Genomic DNA, 12,598 nt, shown 5'->3' with positions numbered 1-12,598 from the left:
CTATGAAACAAAAATAAAGCAGAACACAGTTTCAGTTAACCATTACACGGCCAGATCTCCATGTCTTTCCTTTAAACTGCATTTCAATTCTTATTTAAAGGGGTAGGTCACCCAAAATGATCATTGTCATTCTTTACTTAATGTCATAATACATTTGTTAAAGAAATATGGAAAGATAACAGAATACAGGTTTGGAACATGGTAAATTAGGAAATATTTCTGGTGAACTGTTTGATAGATAGATAGATAGATAGATAGATAGATAGATAGATAGATAGATAGATAGATAGATAGATAGATAGATAGATAGATAGATAGATAGATAGATAGATAGATAGATAGATAGATAGATAGATAGATAGATAGATAGATAGATAGATAGATAGATAGATAGATAGATAGATAGATAGATAGATAGATAGATAGATAGATAGACTGTGAATTTAATTTCTGGTAATTTAGGAAACTGAAATCCAATTTTAATTTACCTCATAGGAAATAGTTGTCTATTTGGATGTTCCTAACAAACTGAATTGAATTTACCCAAGCTTACACACAGAAATTCATTATTAATTACAGATTATGACATTCAGAGTTTGAAACTGGGGCAATAGGTTCAGCAAAGTATGGTAGTAGACTTATGAAATGCAATAGAAAACTGTCATTGAGTAATAATGCAGCCTAGTAGAGCTGTGACTAAATTATGTTTTTGTGTCTGTAGAGTATGTGCAGTAAATTTTCAAGAATCTAGATTTGAATGGAGCCAGACCTCCCATGAGCCAGTTTTCTGCTTCCACTCACTCTTTCCTCATCCCCATTTCCCACTCTCTCCCTCTCTTTCACTCTCTGACATTGATAAATTGTTCTGTGCTGTGCAGGTAATCCATCTTCTGAGACCCCAGACCCAAATCTTCAGGTCTGAGAGTGTTCTCTGCCTCTGCTCTCGCTTCTCGTTTCCCTCACATTCCCCTCAGCTCAAGGTTACTGTGCTCTGCAGTGCTGTTCAGAAACCCTGCGACTAATTACTTCAACCTGAGAGGTAAAAAGATAGGACAGGGAAACACAGAGAGCGAGAAAAGGACGAGGAAAAGCTTGATATACAGAGAAAAGAGGAGCGAAAGAACAGGTCTTAAAAGCCAAGTTATGGTTTAATGGAAATAATTACTGACAAATAATTGGAATAAAAGTGGCTTTTAGTCCATGGCTATTAGCATTAAGTTCATCTTTATGCTAGTCTAATTCAAAACATTGAGAAAAAAAATATTTTGGCAGATATGTAAGTATGTAAGATATAATGTAGTTTTTTTTTCCCAGGAAACCCGACACAAAATATTAAAATTAGAAAAATCCAATAAAATGCTCTTTAAAATTAAGATGTCATTGCGCCTATACTACAGTACGTGTCTCTGATTAGCATTAGCAAGTAGAAAAATAAAACCTCATGGTAGTGAAATAAGTCTATTAATGTGAAGGTTGTCTTGTTTCCCTGTGAATATGTGTGTGATGAACCTGACTGTGTGTTGCTAGGAACTGGTCCACTGGTGCATGCAATAGAGATGAAATAGGCAAGGTGACATTGTCCTGACATCCCACAAAGCGCTGTGCTACATCATAATTTGGACACGTGATAGAGCTCATCTGGAGGTTAATTCAGTTCTTTATTCATAATAACGAGCTACTCTGTTCTTCTGTATGACCTCCAGCAAAGCATCATACCACTTTCAACTTTCAGAAGCCTGTCTACATGTCAAAAACCATCAAATAAAAATAGTGTGCATTTAACCCTTCCATTTACAATGTCCTTGCAAATCAATTTTAGACCCAACCATGGACGATCAGATCCATGTAAAGTCTAAATATTCATGTTCTTCCCGTTTGCTGTGTAATTTTGGATTTTGCAGAACCAAAGGCAGTGTATCTCACACACACAAAGCAGTTGTATACACACATAGACTCATAAAACAGTGTGTGTGTGTGTGTGTGTGTGTGTGTTCTGACCCATATCACAGGCAGCCAACTTTAATCGGCCTCAAGTCAAGTCAATATGTAATGTGGTGTAAAACAAATCAAACCAAAATGGCTGCTACTCTCCCGGTTATGGCCACCAAACATTATCATTTAAGAGTCAACAATATGGCTTTTCTAGAAACAGTTTTATTTTATGTGATGGTGTGGACATTGTATGTTTAAATCTTTTGAAGAAACAATAGCTGCATCCGAAATTGCATACTTATACTATATAGTAGGCCAAAAAACTATGTGACCTGTTAAACTATGTCCAAATTCACAGTACTCATAAAAGAGTGGGCAAAATGACCTACTCCTAGCAAGATTCTGAAGAGTGCATATGATGGACACTTTACTTTCCAATGAGGTACGGGAGAGGGTTTGTGAATGGCAGTGAAGTGACGCAACTGACGCTTGTAGGTCACATGATAATGACATCATGGCGAATGTATACGCCCGGATTAGATTCATACTACACACATTCAACTATATACAAATAAGTACATAGGCTACTCAAGAGAATATGAGATTTCGGATCATGCAGCCAACAACTTTTTACTATTACCAATAAATGAACTTATTACCTTCTAAACATGGCTGCTCTGATGATTCAGATGATGTCACTTTCTCTTGATTATACTATTTAAAATGACAGAGCACAATTACTTGAGGTAAATAAAAGTAACGGGGTAAAACTCACAGAGAAGGATAAATTAATTGAAATATTCAAATGAATTTTTACATAAATGTGATTGATCTGGTGTGAATATGAAAACTAATATACATTTTATTGTGGCATATTTTTACATATTTTAAACTCTACTATCTGAAAATTGGTTTAGTATTTTATTGGAAAGGTTGTTTTTATCTGTTTACTTTTTCAAGACAAGTTGAGCCTAGCTGGTCACCATTAGATCAGCTGGAATGTCAGAAAACAAAAGAAAGCTCCAGTAAAATTCATCTCTGCTGATCTAACACCATCTTCGGTTGTTTCTTCCTGTCCTCCTGACCTTTACGATTCTCTCGTCATTCACGGCATAATTAACTCAGCTTTTCTCCCAGTCTGCACTATACCGGTCTCACTCATCCTCTTAACCTTGTTGATTTTGCAGAGGAATGCACTTAAACCTCTTGTAAAACATGGCATTTTAGAATGAATGACTCCATCTGTTTTCTTTTCCCCCGTCTCTTTGTGTCAAAAAGGTGTGCGTTCCCCTTGAACTCAACCAAACGATGGAGCCCCTCCGTCTAAGTTCTCTATCTGATCATCTCTCTGAATTCCATGACAAAAACACTATAAGTAAAGTGCCTAAGGTTGCTTTTTTTGAAAAGTTCTTTTAAAATATGGGGTTTTAGCCTTTTTCAGTCAAACAACATAGATACCATTAATAATTCAAAGAAAATGTTCTCTATTTATTGACATGGAGGAGACCACGTCTTCTTTATTAGACATAAACAAACAGAAAAGGAAAAAAAAAAAAAAATGCTTACACGACAGCAAAAGAAAGGTTGAAAATGTTAAAAAGGTTGTAAACCCAAATAATACAGGGAGATAAAGAAATTGATATGATACGCAATATAGATTGATCAATAGATGGAAGAAAGGAAATACCAATTCATTATGCAAATAAATGTAAGAAAGAAGACCAATAACAATTCATTATGCAAATAAATGTAAGAAAGAAGACCAATAACAATTCATTATGCAAATTTTCCAGTAAGTGTAACGCTGTCAATGGAAGATTTTCAAACTTAATTTTGAAATTTTAAATAATGTATTATGTAAAATATACAAATATAACCTACATTCATTTAAATAAAAAAATTTATTAAATAAATAAATAAATAGTTTAAGTATTTTAATGGAGTCTGTTAAGTGGTTTGAGGAATTTCAAAACACTTGCCTATAGCTAAAATAATCTGACCTGACCTAACATTTACTGTATACATTTTTTTTTTTTGCAAATATTTGCTGTATTTTATATTCATTTTCATCTAGTATTCTAGTGTTTTTTGAAGCCAAGGGTGGCGGGTCGCTTCAAAGCATCAAAGCAAGAGGTCTCAAGCAACATCTACTACCTCCGAGGAGGAAACAGTCCTGTTGTTATGTGGTTGGGCAATTAAAAAAAATGAGTTAGTCGGTGGGGGGCGGGAGAGGCCTCTTCTCAGGTTAAAAGCAGAACGAATGGCCCTCTCCACATGTGTGTAAAACCAGTGACCGCATGAGAGATCACAGCGGTGTAAGACAACAAGGGTAAAGTGGAGTTCATGCTGACTAGCACTGCTAATGAGAGATAGTTTACATAGTTTACATATGGTTTACTGCAACTGTTTATAAATTAGCTTGGGCACATGTGTTAATAAACACTAAGCTTCACATCATGCTTTCTTTATGCAATACACAATAAAATAATTGAAATAAAATCAATATTTCATGCCTATTTATTTACATTCAGTCATGATCAACTCTCTCAGAAAGCGAATAGAGTTTAAGCTATTCAGTATCTGGTAAGATTCAACCCTTCAGGTTGATACAACACTTACAAAGATGGATTCCCAAACTTTTTTGTCATCCAAACCCCTTTGGATTAAATGATTTACTTGAGATTTTTACACATATTCACAGTTCTCTGATCTCGTTTTGGTAACATGATATGATTCGAACCCCGGTTTGGCAAACACTGCCTTACTTATGTCCAATAAATAGTTTGCTGTTCCAATTTTATCTTTAGGAGTCTTTAGGAACTTTTCTTCTCATATTAAGTTTTCATCAGTCAACAGAGCACAAAGGACATTACATGGCATTTAGTCAGAAATGTCATAGTAAATAACTGTATGCAAAAAGCTTTGAAAAATAAATGGAAATTCAAGGTTTAAAATGCCACTAAACAAACACAAAATGCATTTTAACCCTGGCATTGCAAATTAGTCTTCAAAGGTATCTAGTGAGATTTACTGGATAACAGTTAAGATAACTGTGTACATACTTGCAATACTTTCCCGGTGAGCACACAATCCTCAGAACTGCAGCTGCGGACTGAACCCTACACATTCAACACATCAAACTATCCAGTCTCCTGAGGTACATTACACAATTCTGTCGAAATCTTTCATACTGTTTTCACACAGTGATAAAGCCACGAGTGACTAATGTGAACTAGCACCGCTGATCGCTGCATGCCTTAACATCACAGATCTGCAGAACCAGCCGGTATATCCTCCTTCAAGGCAGTTCTGCTTTGATCATGGAGAACTTCGATCCGGCTCGGTTCAGCTAATCCCTGTGAGATCGATTGTTGCCCATGTTCATGATGTTTTCTCTGACTTGGTTCTGGGCCGGATTACAGGCCTTCATGCTTTGGAGGAAGTGCTTGCAGTTATTACGGGGTACAGCAACAACCTGACCGGACTCTTGAAATACAGTTTTGGGTTTCACTAAAAAACAAACCACCCACTCTGCAAACCTACAGTGGGTTTAAACATCTGCTGGCATTTGACACTGTAAAACTAGCGTTTTATGGTCATTGATGCTGTTCGAAATCATACTGATCTGAGAAAGTGTTGAATTACACTGACAAAAATCACTGTAATATTCGACAACATCTTCAAGTTGGCATTCGCCAGCAGGCGTAACCGATTGAATTCTCTTCAATATTTCGGTTGTGTCTCTCAGATTAAATAAGATTAGAACTATTTTTGCTTCTACTGAGAAAAAAAAACGAGTTAAGAAGAAAGCTCAATAATATCTCAAACTGTGCTTTCTGCTATCAAAATATAAACTCAAACATGTCTCACTAATGTCTTCCAAGACCAAATAATCGTAGCTGTTCTATCTATATTAATTGTATAGCTCTATACTCTCATTGTATGTGAATAAATGTCTCCTGTTTTGCGATTTTTAATGGAAGAATTTTATAATAAAAAAAAAATCGGTCACACTTTAGATTAGGGTTCAATTCTCACTATTAACAAACTATTATTTTTGCCTCAATAACCCCTAATTACTGCTTATTAATAGTTAGTATAAGGTAATTGTTAAGTTCAAGGGATGTAGAATAAAGTCATGCAGAATAAGGCATTAATATGTGCTTTATAAGTACTAATAAACAGACAATATCCTAGTAATAAGCATGCTAATAAGCAACTAGTTAATAGTGAGAATTGGACCCTAAACTAAAGTGTTACCGAGACATCTTTCCTCTGGGTATAAGACTTTAAACGCTAAATAAGTCCAATACTTGTTCAAAAGAGGCAAAAACCCACAGGATTCAAAGCCCTACAAAAGCCTTAAGCTGTAATAGAGCAGCCCACCTTGGTCTCTGTATGAAAATAAAACCTTTCAACATTTCATACCTACAAAAAGAGCAGGTTTTTAAGGCTAACCATTACCTGCTGTGAGACATTCAGGTGTAAAAAATAGAAATTAACGGACTATGTTGTTGAGAATCCAAGAAATCTCAATCTATAAACAGCTTTTACTTAGATTGACTGTCAACAATCCTCCATTGTTCTAAGCAGCAATCAGGTCACAATCTGCAAAGCCACAAAATATTATTCACATTCACGTCCAACAAGAAGTAACCTGTGATAAACACACCAAATCCAGCAGGGCCATGCATGTTCTGTTCTCTCATCGCTGAGCTGTATTCATATTTGCCCTGGTGACACCATTACACCCGAGACAGCGCCAGCCACCAGACAGGAGGGAGTGCCATTTACAGTAACAGCGGCTGCTGAATTGAGCCAACGTCAGCAACCCTTTCCTATTCCTATTAGTCCGTAGTGAAAAAAGCGACCTCTTTATATGATAATGCCTTGCTCACCTGAGAGAGGCATAAAAAGAGCATTAAATGTGAAATATGTAAGAAGCGCACACTCATAACATGTTGCTACCGTGGCAACAGTGCTCTGTTTGAAACGGGATTTGTGTATGCATGAATGAAATGAACATGCTTCAGTCCAGCAGGTTTAATATAAAGACGAACCCCAGGGGACGAACCCCAGCACAAGTTCTGTATGCCATTCCACTGCTGTGTTCTACTCACAGTTGGATGCGGGATATTCCTACTTCAGACCATAAAAGTGTGTCGCTTGGAAGATGACGTGTAAGCTTTGTGTTCAAATGTCAACAAATAATCTTTTAGCAACCAAATCGCAAATGATAGATGCTGCAGTTATGCTAACATTTATTCTGCATGTATAAGATTATCAACAGAGGACCATTTACCAGGTTTTACACAGTTGACTTGAACGATTGTTAAACAGTTTAACTATCAAAAAATGGAGGAACTTTGAGTTTTATTTGCTTTAGTCTCAGCCTCAATTGTCACGGCAACAGACCATTGGCTAGACGTCTGATGCAGATTTCACACAAAATGGGAAACACTTTAGACGTTTCAAAGTCGTTATCTGATTGGTTGATTTCCGGGAGACTTGTGTGTCGCATTCTTTAACGGTCCACGTGGAAACAAAGCCGTCGTGATGTCAAACCCCCTCATGGAAGAAGAAAGCTGTCATGTTTAGCACTGTGACAATGAGCGCTTATCGGGATCAACTAAACGCTGGATTTTCAAAAGTATGTGAAGGTCACAGCACCAGTGTTGCAGTAAACCTGCACTTTATTCTTGAATGATTTGATTATCGTAGTGACGTCGACTTTACACTAACCCTAAACATGACGCTGAACAAAACGAACTGTGATTGGTTGCTTTAGATTCAATGAAAGCTGCTATTTATTCCAGACCTTCTGCCGTTAGTCTGAAAGTGAGACTATATTTGCTGAAAAGTCCATTTTTATCACCTCCCTTTGTGCTATTGCACTTTTTTTTGTAGGAAAAAATTAGACATTATTACTTCCAGAATGCAATGGAACGCAGCGTATTGTAAGTTGTCCAGAAGGATCATATATCACAATGAGGCTCTACCCTTCAGTTCATGTCTCAACACTAATCACCATGTGGGAGAAGATCCTACAGAGAAAATCCCAAACACTCAGTCATGTCTCCTTAAAAATGGCCTCTGGCTTAAAGAGCATGCTCATGGCCACCCTGCTCTCCCATGATTCCCCAATCCTTCCCATCAGCCCCCTCCTCCTCCAGCTTATTTTAATGGGCACCTCCAGGTCACTTGCAGCTGGCAGAACTGGCCATAAAATCTGGAGACCAACAGCAGGTCTGAAACACGAGCCGCGGCCACACCAGATCAATGGTGCTCTTTAAAAACAGCAAAATGCTACTTTTAGAGATTATGGCAATTATATTAGGTGTGACATCAACTTAGACAGTGCATGATGAGGAGATGTGAATACAGATGTGATGTTTTGGACTAGTGAGGGACAGTTTTTTTTCTTGAAAGGATAATCGGTGCAATTATCGAAATGATGAACATAATGGATGCCATATGTTTGTAGCTTAAACTGAAAGCATTGCAACTGTGATCATGTAGTTCTTAACACTACCAAATATTTGAGATGGGGATATATGGATAGATAGATCGTCTATCCATCCATCTCTCTATATATAAATTAATGTGCACAACTCAAAAGTGATAACAAGGTATAATATGCTGTTACTGAATCTCTATATCAAATTGTTTGTGACAGCACAGCGCCCCCTGTTCTTAATGGATAATTATTGGACCAACTCTGCTTTAGTTTCCATTGGACGCAAACAAAACCACTGATCAATAACATAAAAAGGTAGGGGTTGTCTCTACACTTTTTATTTATTTATTGGTGTAAATCATACATCTGGTCTGTTTATACACAGATCCCGGTATTAGTTGCTGAAAATAAACCGTGCTGCTGATCGAGCACACGTCAAAACTTGATATTACGCACACATGCATGCATCCAATTACGCACTGCATATTTACGTATACTCTGTTCTTATGATTTAAACTATTGTGGAATCCACACCTAGTGCTGCTGCAGTACTAACTTAGGTGTCCAAAGCTATGGATAGTTAATCATAAATGCGCTTCTTTCAGCGCTCATGCTCTCCACTAAAGCCACATCATGGTATGACGTGTTTCTTTAATCTGTTTCACTTTACAGTCTTCGTAATTCAAAAAGACTGTTAGTCAGCAATAAAATACACCCCTTTGGCCAAGCTGATCATGATCTCAGACTCGCGCTGCAATATAGTGGATCTGCAAAACACACTGCAGTGTCTCACGCCACCCCTCATGTCATGTGCAACACTTAAACACACTCTCTTTATATATTTTATAACATATGACAAGGTAACAAATCGATCAATTGTAATACAAGACAAAAATGTTATTCTAATAGAAGAAGCACGCTTTAAATCTTAAGTTTTGGTTTCTGCGCATACTTAGCTTATCCAAGATATTTGAGAGGCTATGTCCAAAATTACGCACTGCAACAACTGAGTTATATAGGACTATCACACGTCAGCATTGATAGGCTGATTTCATCTGTATCTGCATGATGCATTACAAGTCAAAAATTGATTTCGGAATATTCTGAAATGATTTGGTATCTGTCAGCCTACCTTGCTAGAGTAGGGTCCGGGAATTAGTAGTTTTAATGCCTGCCTCTTCAGCTCCACCAGCCGAGCGTTGCAGTTCTCGCACCAGATCCCCCGTTCAGAACCAGGTGAGCTCCCGCTACCCGAGGCTGGAGAACCAGTGCCGAACCCTGGAGATCCACCTAAGGAACCGGGCGAACCGGTACTGATTCCAGGAGATACAGTAACAGGTGAACCGGAGAAAGAGCCCGGGGACGATATTCCTGATCCGGGGGAAGGGGTTCCAGAGGACCCGGGCATGGATCCGGCGCCTTCAGGCACCGGACGGCTGGCGCTCCGGGACTCCTCATAAGCCTTTCGGTACCAGGTTTCAGGAGAGAATGATGCTGACTTCGTAGGGGATGAATCGGTCATCTGCAAGAAATGATAGAATAATGAAAAGCAATGATTGAAACATTATTGTCTGGATTACATACATGAGAAATGTTAAAAGTGGTTAAATAATTTGCATATTGACTTTGACATTACAATTAGTTTGTTGTTGCTGCTTTTCCACATTTGAAGATAATTTATTGCCAAGAATGTGCTCATACTAATACATAAACAAGTCTAATAATAAATAATAATGATGATGATAATAGCCTACATCTTACCCCATGTTTTCTACTCCTGGTCCCGGATCTGTCTTTATTCCCTGTTAGAGAGGTCATGATTAAGCCGGCAGAGGGACTGATGGAATAGCCAAACTGTGCTCCCTGTTACTTCCACAACCAAAAGATCCAAAAATCAATCTCTGGTCAGTTCAGCAGCCCTTCTGAAGTCCAGTCTCATCGACTAGTACCATGCAGACATCTATCCATCTTCCACAGTGGAATATGAATAACAGATGGTCCAATCTGAAACGTCCAACAGTGGATAAATCCAGTTCTTTCTTTATGCTTTCTGATATTCTGAATCCATGTGCAGTGGGTTAGATTTCAGAGCATCCCCGCACAGGCGCATTTTCCCATGCACATGGACTTGTGTGAGGCGCAGGCTGTAGATCAGTAGATCAGGCTCTGTTTGAGGACTGATCTCTGCACTGCTCTCACTCCAGAGGAGCGCACACATCTGTCTCTGGGTAGACTGGCCACGCCCCCTCCGCGCCCCTCAGCGAATAGCGTGTCCGAGATCTAATGACTGACATGTGGGTGTGTATTGTTTTCCACACGCGAAACTAAACTGCAACTAAATCGACTGATTTGAGGGAAATTTTCATTATGGAGTCTATTTTAGTTTTATTACTGAATTACTTTTAGGGGGTCGTTTTAAAAAAAAAAAATTTAAAAGAAATTCTAAGCAGCGCTGTTCTGCACGCGCAACAATTGTTTTTATTAAACTAAACACGAACTATATTTTTGTGGTTCATACGTGGACATTTATTTTAGACATGAATAAATAATGACAACACTTGTGTTTTTGTTGATGGATGACCATACCGATCTTAACAGAAAGTGCCCAAGCAGCGAACAGTTGTCATGGTTACTTCATCAGGTGAACGCGCATTGCGCGTGGACATATTTACCGCATCATGACTTGTAGCCTAATCTAACTTCTGTGGTTATTTAAAAACGCAGTTTGAAAACGCTTTAGAAACGTATGTAAACTTATGTGCAAAAAAAAACACACAAAAAAACATACTCTGTAATGGTGGTTCGAGACTTTTATAGTCTCGAACATATTAATGCAGATGCAATCAATACAATGAATGACAAAAAAAACTGCTTTAGGGCACACTATTAACAATATATTTTTAAAAAAAATAGTTCGTACATCAGTACAAATTAGTATAATATTATTGTCTAAAAAGAGTAGGCTATAATTACATTGTAAAAATTATCAATAAGTTATTATGACAAACATATGTTTTTACATTGCTTTAACTCATCAAAATAAGTTAAGCAATGTTCAACTTTTTTATGTAATACAAGAATCAACTCATTTTTTAAGACTTAAACACCCAAGGTGTTTTTTTTTTACAGTGTAGTAGTAGGCTAAATGAAAATATTAAAAAGTGTGCCAGGTCAATTATTGTAAAATCTTCAATTACTTGCAAACATGTCATTTGAAATACTGAAGTTTATTATGAAACCAAGAACAAACATTTTGCAAACCATTTTTCAGTATTTGTGTTTCTTAATTGTTTTGAAAAATATGAAAAATAAATGGCCAGTATTGAGTTAGTTGTTTTCTCAGTTCAGCAAGAATTTGAAGGGACATTTTGTAAGCACGGGTAAGTAGCACCACCTACTGCTCACACATCTAAAAAAATTTCTGAACCTCCACTCCTACAACACACTGCTTCGTAAGAGACTAACTAACTGTAAGAAATAAGTAAATGACCATTAATTTTTAATAAAATGATACTGCTCTGCAAGAATATGTCATCCCTTCACAAAAACTGCGGTGTGAATTGGAGGAACATTTTATGGCCCTATGCCTTCCACAGACGATATAAATGTATAAATAAATGTAGACCACTTAATTTAGTGATTGCGATCGGGATGTGAAGAAGAGACTTTAAACCAGCATAACAAAACAATCACCTACCCTGCCTTTAAGGTGCACCGTTGTACACTACTATTTTTAACATTTTATCATTTTTACAAAGTCATCAAAACTGCCTCATGGCATCAAAACTAATTATGTTGTGACCAGAAATGTGGAAAATAAGCCAAAATGATCTGCATGACATTCTTTTAAGCATTTGAAACTCATTTGCAAAAACAGTTTTTTGCAGTTAGCACCATTGCTCATCATTTGTGACATTTTCACTTGTAACTGAAGATAAATAATTAAACAGGTCATTTAAGCCGTTTTTGAAGTCATGTGCTTTTTGTGGGTCTTCAATTGCCTTATAGGCCTATCAAGTCAAATCAAGTTACTTTTATTTATATAGCGCTTTATACAATACAGATTGTGTCAAAGCAGCTTCACAGTGATGAACAGGAAAATAGCAGAATCAATTATGGAAACTATTCAGCAGCTCTAAAAGACAATAGTGTCAGAATTTATCTGAAATTTTGCTTATATGTAGTCGGTCACCTGCTTCTTTTGCCATG

General features: G+C 37.2%; 1 protein-coding gene across 2 annotated transcripts in view; it reads right to left on the bottom strand.

Moving 5' to 3' along the window:
• kif26ba (kinesin family member 26Ba) overlaps positions 1-10,594 on the bottom strand; it is a 96,743-nt gene extending 86,149 nt beyond the window's left edge. Inside the window, exons 1-2 of one of the 2 annotated variants that reach the window (XM_056256148.1) lie at positions 10,151-10,594; positions 9,522-9,911 (exon numbers count right to left, since the gene is read on the bottom strand). In XM_056256148.1, coding sequence (XP_056112123.1) covers positions 9,522-9,911; positions 10,151-10,207 — 447 coding nt within the window. In that variant the 5' untranslated portion in view covers positions 10,208-10,594. The remainder of the gene's footprint in view (positions 1-9,521; positions 9,912-10,150) is intronic. The other variant, XM_056256147.1, reaches the window with a different exon arrangement.
• Between the last annotated feature and the right edge of the window lie 2,004 nt (positions 10,595-12,598).

The sequence above is a fragment of the Rhinichthys klamathensis genome, unplaced genomic scaffold, assembly GCF_029890125.1.
Source record: "Rhinichthys klamathensis goyatoka isolate OS25496 unplaced genomic scaffold, OSU_Roscu_1.1 h1tg000123l_1, whole genome shotgun sequence".
NCBI classification, from domain to species: domain Eukaryota; kingdom Metazoa; phylum Chordata; class Actinopteri; order Cypriniformes; family Leuciscidae; genus Rhinichthys; species Rhinichthys klamathensis.
Note: the sequence above shows the minus strand (reverse complement) of the source record. Positions and strands in the feature narration are given on the sequence as shown.